The sequence below is a fragment of the Tachypleus tridentatus genome, chromosome 10 (assembly GCF_004210375.1).
Source record: "Tachypleus tridentatus isolate NWPU-2018 chromosome 10, ASM421037v1, whole genome shotgun sequence".
Classification (NCBI taxonomy): domain Eukaryota; kingdom Metazoa; phylum Arthropoda; class Merostomata; order Xiphosura; family Limulidae; genus Tachypleus; species Tachypleus tridentatus.
In genome coordinates this window covers 30,023,413-30,042,219 of record NC_134834.1, presented here as the reverse complement: position 1 = coordinate 30,042,219, position 18,807 = coordinate 30,023,413, and the positions used below count along the sequence as shown (strand labels likewise).

The following is an 18,807-nucleotide window of genomic DNA, read 5'->3' as shown; positions in this document are numbered from 1 at the left end:
TTCGTATGATTCATTCATTAGTCTTAGGTGATTATCAGCTGTACAACTATTGATTATAAGGTCAACAGATACATCTTATACTACTAATCCAGTTGTTCTTACCCTGGGTTCAGTTGAACCCTAGGGGTTCGGTGAGTCAGTCTCAGGAGTTCGGTGGAGGTCAAGACACACACAGTGTGTGTGTGTCCGTTTCGTTCACCCTACTCGTATGATTCGTGACGTCATGCTCCACTTGGCCATCATTGGCTGCGGCTGATCGCGTCACATCACTTTGCCTTAATATCTGTGCTGCAGGGAACTTCATGCGCTTAGCAGTCGACTTGTGACTGTAGTAAGCGTGCGTCATTTGTAATTTTTTCCTCTTCTTTCAATCCCTTCATACTAACTATATCGAGCAAAACAGAAAGTGGTCAGACGAATACCGTGTTTCTCCGATAATAAGACCTACCCATAAAATAAGACCTAGATGGTTTTTTGGGGATAGTTTTAATATAAGCCCTAGTTAAGAGTGGCAGGAAGAGGAAAGAAATAAAAAAATTAATTTATTAATTAGTTCAATAGTTAGTTAATTAGTTTAAGTATTAATCAGTTAGTTTAATAGTTTAAGTATTAATCAGTTAGTTTAATAGTTTAAGTATTAATCAGTTAGTTTCATAGTTTAATAATAGTTTATTTTAGATGGTTAGTTTAATAGTTTTACTTTGTAACTTCATTTTTTTAATATATCAAAATAAGACATCCCCAAAAATAAGCCCTAGTGTCATATTTTGGAGTGAAAATTAATATAAGCCCTGTCTTATTTTCAGAGAAACACGGTACGTACAATAAGGATTCACAAATAACGGAACATGATGGGAGTCAGCGTCCTCAATGCATAATTTGCAATGCCAAGTTGAGCAATCCTAGTCTAGTACCGGCAAAACTAAGATAACACTCCCTATAGCTACATGGAGATGGGAAATACAAAAACACAACGCTTGCTGAATTCAAGGTAAAGAGAGCCAGGTTTGATGAAAAGGCTACTTTTCCTGTTCTCGGCTTTGTGCCCATCAACAAACCGATCCTCAGAGCATCGTACGAAGTTGCGTACTTGATCGCAAAGCAGAGCAAACCACACACCATTGGTGAAGCACTCGTAAAACCAGCTGTGTTAAATATGGCGAATATCATGCTGGGAAAGGCTACTGAAAATAAATTATCCCAAATTCCTCTTTCAAATGAGACCACCAGCAGCAGAATAGATGACAAGAGCGATGACATCTTGGCTCAAGTAGTTGCAGATCTGATTTCAAGCCCAGCAAAATTCAGCTTTCAACTCGACGAGACCACCGACGTTTCCAATCTAAGCCAGTTTGTTGTATTCGTGCGCTATGTGAAGAACGACGAGATAAAAGAAGATTTTTTATTTTGTAAGCCTCTTACAACAACAACTAAGGCAGCCGACGTGAAGAAACTTGTAGATGACTTCTTCAGAGACAACGATCTTTCGTGGGATATGGTTTCTGCAGTTTTTTCGGACGGAGCTCCAGTCATGCTGGGACATAACTCTGGTTTTGGTGCACTGTTGAAAGCCGATGCACCACACATCATTGTAACGCACTGTGTTCTGCACAGACATGCAATGGCAACAAAGACCTTGCCTTCAAAACTGGCAGAAGTATTAAAAATTGTAGTGGAATGTGTAAACTTTGTGTAAAATAGTGCCCTGAAGCACCACATCTTCAAAGATATGTGTAATGAAATTGGTTTTAAATTCGAGGTACTTCTGTACCATTCCAACGTTCGGTGGTTATCCCGGGGAAAGGTGCTGAATGGTGGTTTTGCCATGCGTGTGGAATTAGCCCTGTTTTAGCGAGAGCACCAACATTGCCATGCAGATTGCTCAGAAAAATCTGAGTTCATTCTCATTTTGGCGTACATGGCCGATATCTTCAATGCTCTCAATCAACAGATGCAGGGCGGTGGAGTCAACATCATCGAAGCGGAAGAAAACCTGAAGGCTTTTAAAAAAAAGCTACCGTTATGGAAACGACAAACAGAGAATGATAACTTCGCGAACTTGCCTCTGCTGGACGACTGTGTAAGTAAGATCGAAGATGTTTCTGAAATCGGAGACATTTCTTTATCCGGGGAACTGAAGCAAGCAGTTTCCATGCACTTGGATGAGCTCGCAAAGTCTCTCGATGGATACTTCCCCACCAGAGAGTCATATCCAGCATGGGTGAAACAGCCGTTCACGTATGCTTATACATGAATATTTTAAATAGAATAGCGAATTTTAATAAAAGAAATGAACGACCTTATTAACACCAATTTTATTTTTCCTTAATTGGACATCCAACCTTTCCCCTTATATTGATTTGCGTTTCAGAGGGACACTCATGAAGCTGTGTGTTTTCTTACAGCAAAGCCACATCAGGCTATCTGCTGAGGGAATTGAACCCTTAATTTTAGCGTTGTAAATCCATAGACTTACCACTGTACCAGCAGGGAACGTGAAGAAGCTGTAAAACAAAACTATGAGGGTACAATTAAAGAAAAATAAAAAAATAGGTGTTATAAGGGAATTTATTTCTCATATTATCTTCTATACGCAAATATCTACTACCGAAATTAAATATAGAATAATAAGTCATTTTCAGAACTTCTATAAATTTCACCAAAAATGATGCAACCAAGGGCGTAGATTTTTTACACCCAATGGGGGGGGGATGATTTTTGCAAACACTTTTGTGGACTGTTCAATTTGCAAATTGGTAATCTCTGATTACGTGAACCTAAAAGCTGTAAACATGCAGTCACAGAGTAATCTTGTTGCCACCATACTTGAAGGTTTCCATGTAGGTTTGTATAAGTGAGGTGTTGTGAACAGTTTTCAAAATGTCAAGAGAATAAAGACAAATGTGTCACAAATTAACTGCCACATGAATTTATTCCTGCACACTGCACAGTATAAAAGATGGCCATTATACCTGACAAGTTTACTAATAACTTTCATTGAATGAATTACATTTTCAAATATAAATAAAATTAGAAATTACTCTTGATAAGTTTATATCTACTGAAAAACTGTTTATGTTGTTTGATAAAAATAATTAAAATGTCTTTGCGAACTCTTGAAAATTATACATCAGTACAATGTCATCATCATTTGCCACTCAATTCCGTAAGGAATATAAGGCCGCAATCACTGCGGTTTCTGTAACAGGTATTTAAGTGAGTAGGTTGTTAGCCCACTGCACCGAGTCGTCCCTAATTTAGTAGTGTAAGACTAGAGGGAAGGCAGCTAGTCATCACCACCCACCGCCAACTCTTGGGATACTCTTTTACCAACGAATAGTGGGATTGATCGTAACATTATAACGCCCCCACGGCTGGGAGGGCGAGCATGTTTGGCGCGACGCGGATGCGAACCCGCGACCCTCAGATTACGAGTCGCATGCCTTAACGCGCTCGGCCATGCCGGGCCCATCAGTACAATGTAGCACATAATTATTCATACTTCTCATTGAAGTAAGATTCATTTAGTCCTCAAGTCTACATGTTCCCAAACGTAGACCTCCTTTGTGATGATCTGTTTATGAATTCTTTCATAAGCTCTTCTATATTTATCTTGTCGACCTCATCTTTGTGAGTGTGACAAACTGCCACATGGTTGAGGCAGCACTGAGACATAGTTGACCTTAACCACGTTTTCAACCGTCTTAATGCAGAAAAGCTGCGTTCACATTCGCAGCTGGATACTGGACAAACAAGCAAAATTTTCATGAGAAGAAACACTACACTAAACATCTGCTGGCTTGTTTCATGAATTTTACAGAAAACATCCTTCGCATCTTTCAGAGATACTGTTTTTGTTGTTCCTTTGTACTTGGACAACTGAAACTCGAGCCGTTGTGCAGAGATTTCTGGATAGAAGTTTATAACCGAGTTGTCAATCTTGCCAGATGTGATCATGTTCTCAAGTGCCAGATATTGCCTCAAGTCATTGTTGTCTGCATTGAATCTAGTGGTCAGATATTCTATGACTGTGTCCACAAATTCAAGATATTGGTTTCTGTAGTAATCTCTAGCTGTTGCAGAATGGTGTGCTGAGCCATCACCTGTGATCCTTCTGGAGGATCTGTGAATGCATGGTAGTTCAATAGGCACCAGATCTAGGGAAGTTACCTTTTTCTCAGCTTCATCAAATATCTTGTTGTAATTTTCCTCTCTTTGCAATACCCACAATTGCTCAACTATCATTGCAGATGCTTTAATCATGCCAGATACTGTCGCTAATTTTGCTTAGAATGCACGGTTTAGTTCCTCTAATGCAGCTAATGGATGCTGAGCTATCAACAATCCTAAAACTATCTTTTCTTTGTCAATCTGACCAGCAGACCTCGTTCTTTCACTGCTACATCTGATTTTTCATTTGCTATTTCAGACAAAGAATCAACAATGTCACTGTAGTGATCATTAGCACATGTAATTGCAGATAGGCGGCACAACCAGCATATTGGACATAGTGGGCGGATGTATTTAACTGAACCATTGTGACTCTCTGACGATACAATATTTTCAAAGATCGTCTTGTATTTGCCTGACCTCTGAAGCAAGACACCAAGTTCATGTACCCACTGGATAGAATCTCGAACACATTCACAAGCTTCAACTGGATGTTGCATTATTAAATTAGCCTTGTGTGCTTTACAGTAAAAAAACAAAGCTGACGGTTGCTTCTCTTTTACTTTTGCCTGACATCCACTGTACGCACCACTTATGTTAGCGGCTCCATCATAAGTTTGTGCTCTTAATCCTGACAGTGGTAAATTGAGTCTAGTCAGTACATCAAGTATAGTCAAGGATATTGCTTCACCAGTTGTATTGAAAACACTGTACAAACCAAGAAATGTCTCGTGGACGTCAAGGTTTTCATCTACGTATCGTACACATATTGCTTCCTGTTCGGCACCTGTAACATCTTGAGTGCCATCAACCATTAATGCAAATATTTTACTTTGCTGCACTTCGTGTGCTATGTTCCTCAGTATTTGATGGCTGAACATCTCCATTATTTCATTTTGAGCCTAGGGGTGATATGAATGTGTTTTGTTTTTTTTGACAAGTAGGCCATCAACTCAGGATCTTCCTCTTTCAGGAGCTTCATTAACTGCAGGAAGTTCCCCTCCGTATCAGTATGTCCACGTAAATCTAAACCTTGACGCAGTAAGAAACGTAAACTTCTGAACATTTTTGCTAGACTTCTGTTCCATTCTTCCTGCTGCTTCTTTTTTTCCATCATATAGCTGGACAGTCACTGGAGTTACATCAAGTGAACCTTCTGGAGATATAGCGAATTTGTGCTGAGAGGAGGATTGGTGTTCGTTTAATTTATGTTTTGTCTTTTACAGGTGTAAAAACCGGTGGATATGAAGGTATACTCCACTGGCCTCTCCAATTTCCCTGTAAAAGGCCTCTATTTTCCGCCTTGGCACAATGAAAGCATATGACTTTTTGAGTCTGATTGTCGAAGTGCAGTCATGGGAACTCATCAAACCACTTGCCCTGGAAGTTAATATTTTACTTTCTGTCATGGTATCAGTTGTGCGTCTGGATGATATGGCTTTCCACACTGTATCTGTGGAGTGTCAGATTTTTCATTACTGAACAAACTTGTTTCACAACTATCTGGTGGTTCATGATGTGCAATAGTTGCACAAGCATTTTCAGACTCGTCTTCTAATAAACATGGTATTTCCTCTGTATGGCAAGTTCCTATTCCTTTGCTTGAGGTTGTCGGATTATTTGCATCTGCATTATCATTTGTAGTACCAGTAACTGGCTTGCAGAACTGTCTAATATCGGAATGTTTTAGACACTTGTTTGTCACAATTGGAATCTGTTTCTCAGATGACTCAAAAAGCTAAAATACAGTCTTTATTGAAAAACTATAACGTACAACGAACGAAGATAGAACAGAATGTATTTAAGTCGAACGCGCGAACCTCACAGTGACTACCGAGCCGACTGACCGCCTGGGCATCGCTGGGACAATAATGTGTGCTAGTTACAACACAAGTAATTGCAAGTTTCTCGAAAAATACTTAAACATTCACAAATATATTATATTCCTGTTAAAGCTCATCAAATGGCAAACACGTTCGGCTACGTAGAGGCTTCAGGCCGTTGAAATCGCTCCTATTGTGTTCTAATTATACAAAAAATACAATATTTTTACTATTTGTGATAAGAGAATATATTGTTCTTTTACCATAAAGCACCAGCACTTTATTTGAGGGTGGTGATAATCTGAAATTTCATGGATTAACGAGGGCCACAAACACAGGTCTATTGAGCCCTGTTGTAAAATCGAGGCTCAGACTAAAGGGAGCGGAGGGGGGTGATGTAGGGCGCGTCTGGATCCGAGCGACCCGAACCTGTGATTAACTGTACACTATGGTCAGCGACTTCGGCAGCTAAGAAGAGTAAGGCGTTCGACAATAAAACCGGCAATACATGCATAAGAACAAATGGCGTAGGAAAACCGCACAATATACGCATAAGATTCAGTGATGTCGAGAAAACCCACTTGTAGAGAAAAATATATACGTAAAAACGGCTCGTTTGGGTTGAGAAAATATTTTACGTAAAGTTCGCTCCTCTACGTAAAATATTTTCTCAACCCAAACGAGCCGTTTTTACATATATACACATAATATTGATGCAGCTACAAGCTACAAATGGCCTGCCAGATCTAGATCACAGGAGTTTACGTTTGGGAGTAATATTTTCGAATTTCATGCTCTGTTGTGATGAAAATTTTACTTAATCTTACACTACGTAAGATTCTGTGATTCTTGCAAGCCTTGCATGTATATTTAGGCCTACTGACTGATACGAACTATCGCTTAGATCAAAAGCTTAGAAGCACGCCTATATTAAAGATGTACATTTCGGCCACTGAAAAAGACTACATCTTGGCCTAATTATGTAATTCGATTGGTAAGAACACGAGAATCATAAGAACAAACGCAATTTGTAGGCCTGTGATGCAATAAAACAATTCAACAGACCAAACTGTAAAGGGCGATGATTGTATGCACCATACCCCGCCTAAAATCTATGACCCTGGATGCAAGTTAGATTTGTTTTTTCTTATTATCTTTCCATCTGTTAAATACACAAAATATAAATTAATTTTCATATCTGGTAGACCGAACTACAATTAAAAATTTAATGAATTAAATAAAATTATTACTCAACTGTATGAAGTCTTTTTCTTTCTTTTTTTTTTACTCAGCGTAAGGGTAAATTCCATTCGTTGGATGCAATTAGTTTATATCAGTATCTTAGTTCACACTATTGTAGAACATTTACCAGCATCCTTTAAAGCTATCTGTTCCCCTCAATTTTTATTTTTACATTCACAGATCATTATCCAAAATATCCACTTGTTTTTTTTTTCAGGGCGCGTCTATACTCTATACTATTCACTATACTCTAGTGAAGCATAGAAGTTGATGGTCCTGTAACGAGACGTATAATCTGTAGTTTTATAGAAGTTTGTATTGAAACGTACAACTAAATAGTCCTCTGGAGATCTTGTAGTGAGGCACGTAATCTGTGGTTCTTTAGAAGTCCTGTATTGAAACATACAACTAAATATTCCTGTGAGGATCTTGTTGGGAGACACATAGTCTATGGTACTATAGATGTTCTGTATTGAAACATACAACTAAATAGTCCTCTGGAGATCTTGTAGTGAGACACGTAATCTGTGGTTCTATAGAAGCCCTGTATTGAAACATACAATGCAATGGTCCTCTGGGTATCTTGTAGTGAGACAAAGTATGTAATCTTTTGGAGGTTATAGAGTGAGATATGCAAGTCAGTCGTTCTCTGAAAGTTCTATAATACTACAAGTCAAATGGTTCTCCGTAGTTCTATAATGAGACATGCACATAATTGTTTCTCTGGAGATTCTGTAGTGACATGCAAGCCATTTGTTTCCCAGAGGTTTTACATCAAGTTATACAAGTTACTTATTGTCGTTCTACGTAGGTCCTGTAATTATACATACACCTCAGGGGTCTTCTGAATATTCTGTGGTGAGACATACAAGTCAGTGGTCTGTTGGAGGTTCTATAATGTGACATAAAATCAGTAATCCTGAGGTGAGGCACATAAGTCTTCTCAAGGTATGTAGTGAGACGTACATGTCAGTGGTCATCTTGTGGTTCATTGAATACATGAATACACATGTACATATCTGAAGATCCTAAAGTTAGAAACATAAGCCTGTGGTCTTCTAAAGTTTTTGTAATGAGACATGAGAGTTCATAGTCCTCTGGAGGTTAAGATATTAAAAGAGGTTTCAAGTTTTAGCACCTCCATTACAAAACAATTATTCCAGCATCAACGTTCAAAATAAACGAACAGCAACATAGTCAATGCAATGGATAAAATAAAAATATTTAGTTTTAACAAAATGTTCATAGAAGTAAAGGTTTCTAAGCCAATAGAAAGTACAGTTAAATTCAGTTTGGCAAGATTTATTAATGACGTTAACAGTCGGTTTATTTTCAGTGTTATGATATTACTCATGGTAAGGTTTATTGATATTCTCAGCTTAAGACTATTTCTGTAGGGGAGGAAGGTATGATAGTCAAATGTATACATTTCGATGCATAGCTACCTAAAACCTATTTAATATTTATGAAAAATGCACAGAAAATAGCAATTTTTTTATTTTTCCTGCAAGGGTTTTCAAAAATCACAATAGACTTTCTTATGAGTTTCACAGTACAAGTCACATATCCATCTGCTAGTTAATAAACACATAAATAACTTATGCTGTAAAATATATTTATTATTCATTAATAAGCAAGGAGTTTTTAAAAATAAACCAAGCTTTCAATGGTGTCACTTCATTTTGGAAAAAAAGTACCTACATCTTTGTTTCAGAACAGAATTTCCAAGATGCACAGCTATCATATTCACATTTTAATTTACGAGTGCATATGATTATACTCCTATATATTTTATTTTCATCTTTTCTGTGTAGGTTGTACTGAAATTTCTGAGTTATTTTAGATGGGTTTAATTAAAGGATAAATCTTATCCCATTTCATGTTTTATGAGCTCAGAGTGTTGACTTTAATCTTCTCTTCACAGTTCTAACACTTTTATCTGGCCAAAACAACATATCACCAGGATTTATTAAGGTATACAAATTCCTGACAGATGAAATTTAAATACAGCCTATTGGCAAGAATTTCTTTGAAGCTGAAGTTTACCATGGATTTTGAAAACTTATGTACTTGACATCACTGCAATCATAAAAGGAAACATTTACAATCTATCAATTGTGGCTGACAATTATTACTAAACAGCTCCAATCTAAGTTGTATCAATCCTCCAAAACATAAGATCCCTCTTAATTTCTTGCTATTCTTCCAGCTAATAAACATATAAAATAGAAGTGGCAATGAATGAATCTGAAAATTAAAGAAAAAAAAATCTATTTCAATACTTCAAGTATATGAAGCCCATAAAATGCTTACAGTTACCTTCTTTAGATGTAATATACATCAGTTTAAACAATTCGAACACACTGGTGGATTCTTCTTCTTCTTCCATTAATGAGTATTCATAATGAGCTGTTGAAAACAAGAAAGAAAACCAAAAACAAAAGTGAAGGTCAAAAGTTTTAATGTCTTAACTCTGGTTTGCACTAAAAGTTCCAATGTGATCTATTTCAAATAACCTTACACATAATGTACATATTATACTTTGTATTACATACAAATTGTACAGTACATAGTTAAATCCTGCAACTCAGTAATCAGTGATTATCACAAAAAGAAATGTGTTACACTTAAAGCATGCACACTTATTTTAATAAATATCATGTTACATTTAGGAGTTAAAAATAACATCGGAGAACCTTCCTTCTTCAATGTGGTCATCAAAGTCCAGCATCACTAAGAAGTCGATTAAGTGTGATTGGTACCCCCTGGCGACAAGCTTCTTCGTCACTGATGATAAAAATATAAATGATGATTAACAACAGAACCTGAGTACGACAAGTTTTAAAACGTGTCTATTGATTGCTACTACATCATAGAAACATCAGATGTTAAATATTATTACTTTTTTAGAAATCTAAGATGTTGGAACCAGGGGTGTTTAGGGCATGGCACACCCTAGCTTAGCATGTAGAGATACTGAGAATATGTGGTTCCCATCATATACAGAGGTTTAATAATTTCTAGCACCCACCAATAAAAAACAATTGTTTCAACACTGAATGTCTAAAATACATGTGACACTAACACAGATTCTGGCCAATATGATTCAGAAAATAAATGTCTTTGGTTTTAACAAAATGTTTGTGAAGGAAAATTTTCAAAGAGAACAAAAAGCACAGCTAGACTCATTACAGTAAGATGAGATCTATTAAAGACAAACAGTAGGTTTAATTATGGCATTACTTATGGTAACAGTTTCATTAACATATTCATTCAACTTGAGATTATTTCCACAAAAAGTAATCTTTTATGTTGTTCATATTAACACCCACCCCACTTAGTTTATGTTTAATGTACATCATAACATTGTGCTATTTTATTTGAGAAACATAACTGATTTATAGCATATTTTAATATATTTGTGAAACGTATGTTGAGTGAACCCCTGTATTAACTTTAGGCATATTTTATATTTTTTATTTATTGTGTGTAAAATATAAATGACTATTATTTAGTACTTGCTTACAATACAAAGGAAGTCAGTGACCATTTTATAAATTTAAACAAATATATAATTTTTGGTCTTTTGTATCCAGAACAAATGCAAGTAACCACAAGTATTTTAAAAACAGTGTAAGTTGACCTAACATGACCTAATTAATCATGTTTTCTGGAGTAATAGGTCATGTTTTATTTATCTTTTTAACAGTGAACACACCTCTCCAGTTCACCCTACAAATTTTAAATTCTTATAAACAATAAATTATTCATCATTTTAGATAATTATTTAACAAGTTTGTATATCATAGTTACTCACGTGAAAATGTTCAAACATTTTAAAAAAATCTCATTTAACACACAAAACAAGTTACACAAATTATACACGTTTTTTATTACTCTCATGAAATAGATTTATTTAGATAAATACAAGTGAATAGTTTTTTGACTTTTAAATGACGTCACACTGTTTTAGCTACATTGACAATGCACACTAAACAATCTACTTTAAATGATTTCAAATTATTTGTATATACAATAAGTATTTATAACAAAGAGCAAAAATGTAGCATGCACACACAAACACATATACTTAATTATATAACAGATGCTGACAATCATGCACAAAATACTAGTATTATTATCTGTACCTGGGTGCCCCTACAGCCTTGCAGAGCCAAGCTAGGGGTGGATAAAATTCAAAGAGAGAGAGAAGATACAGATTTTAAGTAGTAAATGCACAAACATGTATTGAAATATCTATATTGTAGGCTGAGTTAAAACACAATTGCCAACTATATCAATAAGATAATTACTTTGTCAATTAGTGTAAAATTAATATGACACTACATTCAAAGTTTTATTTTATAAAATAAAAGGTATAAGCATGTAATCTCAATATATTATATGCATAATTGTCAAAGAAACACAAAACCATATTGATAGCATTGTCTCAGATAACTAGATTGTCAGTTTGTTAAATTTTTCAATAAGTAAGCGTAACATGACACTAACATTTGCTATAAAAGTCACAGTACTAATAATGAAACTTTGTAGAATGGATGGCAACTGCCTGTTGTGGAGACAAAAGTGTAGAGGATGACGTTTTCAAAGTCTTCCGCTTTTTGTTTTCAAACCAGTGGTTTGGTTTATTTTGAATTTTGCACAAAGCTACATGATGGCTATCTGTGTTAGCCATCCCTAATTTAGCAGTGCAAGACTAGAGGGAAGGCAGCTAGTCATCACCACCCACTGCCAACTCTTGGGCCACTATTTTACCAATTAATAGTGGGATTGACTGTCATATTACAATGCCCCTACAGCTGAAAGGATGAACATGTTTGGTGTGATGGGGATTCGAACCCACAATATTCAGATTACGAGTCAAGTGCCTTAACCACATGACCATGCCAGGCCTTCAGGACAGTGACTTGAAGATGAAAGGCGGAAGACTTTCAAAACATCGTCTTCTACACTTGTGTCTCTGCAACAGGCAGTTGCCATCCATTCTACAACATTTTATCATGAATACTATGCCTAAACAATCTAACGAAGAATCACAGTACTATTGTTAGGCATATTAGTTCCTACTGCTTAACCAACTTTAAACATTTAAACTGTTACTTTACAAATCATATAGTGCATGTATGAAGAGTCTTTCTGAGAAACCTTCTCACATTGTTCAGCCCAAGTGAAAAGTTTTGGTACTGAATGAAAAGCCTCATGGGAAATGATCTACACAAGACAAAAAATAGATATGAACTGCTACTTTTCACACTTCTGACTTAGAATATGAAAAGAAAAAAATTAATAGGAATCGAAAAAAGAAGTATATACAACTTAAATGATTTTTACCACAAACATTAGGGGGAAAGGTTTCTAATGCACTGTCAGATACCTGCATTTTAACCATTTTAAAATCCTACATTCATTTAGAATTTCAAAAAAAGTTAATTTTGTTTAGAAATTCAATAGACAAAACCAAATCCCAGTCAAAGCAAATTATAATTCATTTTTGAGGAAATGTATATACAAATATTTGAACCAATGCTGGTAAAGACACAAAGACTGACTCCATAATTAGAACATCACTGTTGTTACTCAATGTCTAACAACACATACATAACAGTAAAGAAACTAAAGTGAAAACAAGGTTACTTCACAAATAACCTACAAAAACTTGGAAGAAACAGAAACAATTGGCTAGTTTTTTGTGTTCAACACCTGTACTAAGAAATTTAATTTACAACAGTGATAAAAACTCCATCAAATGAAAAATTCTAATGGAGGTAATTATGTTTACTATCAGTTATTAATCAGTGGAAGAAAATACCTAAACCTAAACCCTTATACCAAATCTGTTGTAAGAATGATAAACCTTTATAATTTTTTTGGTCAACAGAGAATATAAAATTATATTAAAAACTAAATTAACAGCTTGAAATATATTAGCAAACCCTTTCAAAGGAAACAAAGTTGTATCAGATGTTACCAGAGTATCTTGCATCTGTGTAGATTAAAATATGGTTACAAAAATTTATTTAATATGTTGATAAAAATATTTTGATTTAGTAAAATTAACTAGAGAAACACTGAGAAAACAGTGAAAACGATAACAAAGAAATTATTTTCTTGTAATTTCCTGTCACATGTTCAAATACTGTAGTTCAAAAATCAAAACTGACTGAAAGTGTGATAAACCAAAGTGTCACCAAATGACAGCCTAATCCCCTAATATTAGGGGATTAAACACTTTTTGATTGTCATAAAATAAAAGCGTAAGTAACAACAAAACAAATAACTATGCACATCCCTAATTTATTTGTTTAACATTTATCAAAATATGCTCTTTAGTTACTAATCCCCTTTTTTTGTTGGTAGTTGTTTTTTTGTTTTTTTACAAGTCTTTAGCAAAAATGTGCTTTGAATTACAACCTCAAATGTCAAGAGTTTAAATATGTTAGGGATACTGTAGTGTTTTTCTTAAACAAAACTATGAATGTTCTTTACTTACCTTTATAGAGGAAATTAGAGTATTCCTTAAAAAGCTTATAGGAAGCTGCGAGTGATGGAAACGCTGGATGTTCTAGCTCAGAACTGTCAGGCTGCTGTTGCCAGGGGGAAAACAGTAACTGGCTGTGAAACTTCAGAATCAGGTTAAATATGTTCTGAATTATCTTCATTACAGGTGTAGCTTTCTTTGTTAAGAGGCATCTACAAAACATTAGTGAATAACATGAATGATTAAATATTATTTTACTTCACCTGCTAACCTTTGACAAAATAGATTTTTTTGAAAAACTTTCATAACTTCCAATCTATTTTGAGCAATGACCCCATAACCTAGTTACACAAAAGTTCTATCTAAATCTTGATGATCTGAGAATACGAGTTACAATGAGTAAAAAGGCATCCTATTAAGTAATTCTAGTTTCATATTTTCAGAAAATTTTTTTTATCAAGTTCCTTAAATCTAAAACACAGTTACTGGCAAATTATGTTTTTACTTTGAACATGTTGCATAAGAAACAAATTAATTTCACTTTTGTGTTTACAAAAGTTCAGGCATTCCAACAACACATCAAGGGAAAAATTGTGATAATTTAAGGGTGCCAATAAACAAAAAAGTAGGACATATTTTAAAGGGAAAATATCTGGGTAATAGGATAACATTTTATTTGGATAGATGTAATCAATAAATATTTAGTAATTAATGACATACATATCTAAATGTTCAGGCTTGTTCTCTCTTTACATATTTGATACACACACAAATAATTCTTAATACCAAAAAAAAACCTTTGTCATTCAAAACACAAATAATTATCCTGAAAACGTAACACAAATTTTATCCTTACTCCCAAAATTCATAAAAGTAGATGTTCAAAACAAAATAGAGAAAAATAGCTGGGACCTGAAAAGGTACGAACATACAAAGTGGGGGGCCTGAGAATGTTTTAAAATTTATAATTTTCACATATTGTTTGTACTATCTTTCATTCCTTCATTTTGTACTCTCAGAATATGATATGTAATCACAAAGATAATTAGCCTGAATAATCAATCTCAGATTTGTTTGTGTACATACACTGCTGGCCAAAATCCTAAGGCCAATGAACATAAAGAAAAATACGCATTTTGCATTGTTAGACTCAACCACTTATTTGAGTAGAGCTTCAAAAGATGAAAATAAGAAAAGGGAAAATAAAAATATAAAACTTTTTAGCATTTAATAGAGAAAATGTGAACACTGTGAAATTAGCCTAAATAGTAGCTGGTCAAAAGTTTAAGACCATACCAAAAAGAAGTCCTAAACAGGGTAGGAAATGCCCAACAAGAGGTCTCAGTAGTGAGTTGCACGGCCGTCATTGCGAATAACTGAAAACATTCGCTTTGGCATGGTCGACATAATCGTTTGCCTAAGGCTGGCTGGAATGTTATTCCAAGTGGTGAAGATGGCTTCACAAAGATCATGCACTGTTTGGAATTGACATCCATTTCTACAGACTTTCCTTGCCATCCACCCCCAAACATTTTCAATGTATTTCAATTCGGGCAAACATGCTGGATAGTCCAAAAGAATCACGTTATTTGCCATGTAAAAGTCCTTTGTCCTGTGCCCACTGTGGATTGCAGCATTGTCCTGCTGAAATATCCAGTAATTTCCACACAAGCGAGGGCTTTCAGTCAATAAGGAGGCTCTCTCCAACATGCTAATGCAGCCAGCTGCTGTTTGGTGCTCCTTTATAACTTGAAGCTCCATTGTTCCATGGAAGGAGAAAGCACCCTATATCATGATGGAACCTCTTCCACTGTGTCATGTAGAAAATGTGTTTGGTGGGATATTTTTATCGCGCCAGTAAAGTTGGAAGCCATCTGGACCATCCAGGATAAATATTTTCTCATCAGAGAACAAAACCTTCTTCCACTTTTCTACATCCCATGTTTGGTGCTTCTCAGCAAAGTTTAACCGAGCTGTGTAGTGTTGTGGAAAAAGGAGTGGCCTTTGAAGATGTTTACGGTTTTTAAAGCCTTTCTCTCTTAGATGATGTCTTATTGTTCTTGAGCTGCATTTTGCATCCATAAGGGCCTTAATCTAGTTTGATGATCAGCTGGCATCTTGCCAGACAACCCGTCGAATCCTCCTGCTCAATGCCGGCGAAATTTTCTTGGACCGACCACTTGAATTCTCGTTACGTATCTGTCATGGTTTTTTAAGAAATTTGCAACAGCAGTGTTACTATGCCCAATCTCACCAGCGATGGCACGTTGAGAGAGACCTTGCTTTTGCAGCTCGACAATTCTGCCACGTTCAAACTCTGTCAACTTTTTAGCCTTTGCCATGTTTTTACCCAATGTACACAGAAGATGTCAGTGGGAGATGTTGACAACACTTATGCTTAAACACAAATGAATAAATTTGACAACACTAATGCTTAAACACAAATGAATAAATCTGTTTACTTGTTTCCCAATTAATGCTTCGTGTCAGTATGGTCTTAAACTTTTGACCAGCTAGTATTTAGGCTAATTTCACAGTGTTCACATTTTCCCTATTAAATGCTAAAAAAGTTTTTTATTTTTATTTTTCCCTTTTCTTATTTTCATCTTCGAAGGTCTACTCAAATAAGTGGTTGAGTCTAACAACACAAAATGCATATTTTTTCTTTATGTTCATTGGCCTTAAGATTTTGGCCAGCAGTGTATGTATGAAAACTGAGCTTGTTGGTTGGTTGATTTAGTGTTTTATGGCACAAAGCAGCTAGGCTATCTGTGCCAAACGTCCAGTAAAAAAGTAAAAATAAAGTAAATGTAGTAAAATTCATAAAAGGAAATAAAGGTAAAACAAAACAGCATTTAAAAACATAAATAGCATAAAACCAATGTTGACATTAGTTTACAATGTTAAGAGAGAAACCACAGTAAGAGAAGTTGTAAAAGACTTTCTGTAGCATAATGGTAATTATCATAACCTGCCAGGAAGACTAACAGGTAAGTACAAGAACCACCGTCACTCACCTGAAGTTGTTCTTTCCAGTCCTGGTTCCAGGTTATGTGTCATTATGGCCATTTGCAAAAAGTGAAGTAATAAAAGTTTTAAAAGACATGCAGCAAAATTGTAATAATAACTTGCCAGGATGACTGAAGGGTAGTTCAAACAGCAGAAAACTGAGCTAATCATAAAAAAACACAACAGCAACCCGAAAATTTCACATTTGTTAGATGCATACATACATATGTATTTAGTTACCTATCACACAACACCATTATGTATCACAAAAACACTGAATAACCTACCGAAAACATGCTTTTTGTAAGTATGCAACATGAGCTTCCCGGAGGTCATCAAGGCTATGAACCTTCTGTTTCAGAGCCAACTGAAATTCATGCCAGGTAAGCTGAAGGACCTGACTGGCAAGGTAAGACTGCATCACTCGTGCAAAATGTTGCATTTCATGTCTGAAGATAATTGGAGAGCATGTTCAGAGAACTTTAAAATACCAATACAATAATTAGAAGAAATGTACTTTATAACACTGGCTATGTTAGTGATGTACCAAAACTACCATTTTAAACAAGATATTATTTGAAAGTTTAATAACTATAATACTGATTGGCAATCAATCAATCAATACTTTAATAAAAAGAAAATACTAAAACTGATGAATACAAAACAAAACTACAACTTTGTACTGGAACATGTCAATGTTATATAAATCCTGAAGCCTTTTTTTACATACTATCTAAAAAAGTCTCGAGTAGTTTTCACAATGATGATGGTAAATAATTATTTACCGGAAAAGGTGAAGTTGTCTGTACTGTCGACTGCCATGCAAGTCGTGATACTTTGCTATAGAAAGTGTAAAAAAAAAAGAAAAAGGTACTGTTTTAAAAGTAAACTCATTGTGTAAGTTTTTCATAGCAGCATAGAGATGAACTGATAACCAAAAAAAATACAACTTTAAAAATAATCACAGTATAAGTTTTATCTGAATAACCAAGCTATTTAATAATTCAGTTTTTGATAACAAATGTATATATGTAATTAATTAAATTACTTGATGCATAGATTTACAGTACACCTGTATAAGGTTTAGTATCATTTATATAGCTATGTGTTGCAATGTATGAAAAATACATCAAAATATCTCATTAATTACGTTTAGAGAGAGATAATAAAGAAAATTGTACTGAGTGATTCGTATCTAGCAATTAAAGATGATTACATAACTCAAACTCAAGCTTACTGAAAAGTAAATTAAAAATATCTCTTAAACCCTTAGAAAGGATATCTGTTGGATTTCTTTACTGGAAGAATATCAAGTGTCATACAAGTATACCTGGCTTAAAATATGCCTTTTCATTTATTACATTACAAAGAGTAAGTCAATACAAGATCTCTAGTATAAACGTTTCTTCTTCATTCCAACAATAATTTATATTAAGTATGCATGACAACCGAGCATATGAGAAGCATTTCAGAAGACAACCATGTAATGCTAAGCAGCAGAAAATGTTGGAAGAATGCATTGTACATGTATTTCTACACACCTGTTTTTTTCATGTGAAACCATACATCTGTCAGAGTCCAAAGAACCCGTTTCATTTGCAGAAGGAGTCCTAAAACTCTGTTGTATTGATCAATATCTTCCTCAGTGATTACTATATTCAATGGCCAGTCAACCTAGGTTTTAAATGTTTGTTGGCTATTTTCAGTTAAAAGATGTGTTGACAGAAGATTTTATTAGTCACAGATACATCGATAATCTTTGTGAAAAATATTTATAGGAGCATTTTTATAAACCCTTTCCATGTCAGTTAAGAGAGTCAGGAGTTTTATTTTAATTTTTTATAACCTACATTTATATATTAATGAAATAAAAAACTTTTAGGACCTGTTATTTCATTTCTGCACAAAATACACTCGGTAAGTAAATGTTACACATCTGCATCTATATGCAATATATCTCATTTCAGTGGAATTGCAGTGAAGAATAGGAATACTTTTCTCCACTGCTTATGATACACAATTCAAAAGAAATCAATATAAACAGCATTTCTAATGCCATCTAGT

At 34.9% G+C, this 18,807-nt stretch overlaps 1 protein-coding gene across 12 annotated transcripts in view; it reads right to left on the bottom strand.

Moving 5' to 3' along the window:
- Positions 1-9,679: 9,679 nt before the first annotated feature.
- Grip163 (gamma-tubulin complex component 6) overlaps positions 9,680-18,807 on the bottom strand; it is a 61,768-nt gene continuing 52,640 nt past the window's right edge. For 10 of the 12 annotated variants that reach the window (XM_076460515.1, XM_076460521.1, XM_076460520.1 and 7 more), the window contains exons 26-30: positions 18,285-18,417; positions 17,529-17,583; positions 17,031-17,192; positions 13,747-13,946; positions 9,680-10,022 (exon numbers count right to left, since the gene is read on the bottom strand). In XM_076460515.1, the coding sequence (XP_076316630.1) occupies positions 9,904-10,022; positions 13,747-13,946; positions 17,031-17,192; positions 17,529-17,583; positions 18,285-18,417 (669 nt within the window). In that variant the 3' untranslated portion in view covers positions 9,680-9,903. Of the gene's footprint in view, positions 10,023-11,383; positions 11,415-13,746; positions 13,947-17,030; positions 17,224-17,528; positions 17,584-18,284; positions 18,418-18,807 lie in introns of all 12 variants that reach the window. The other 2 variants (XM_076460525.1, XR_013015587.1) reach the window with 2 other exon arrangements.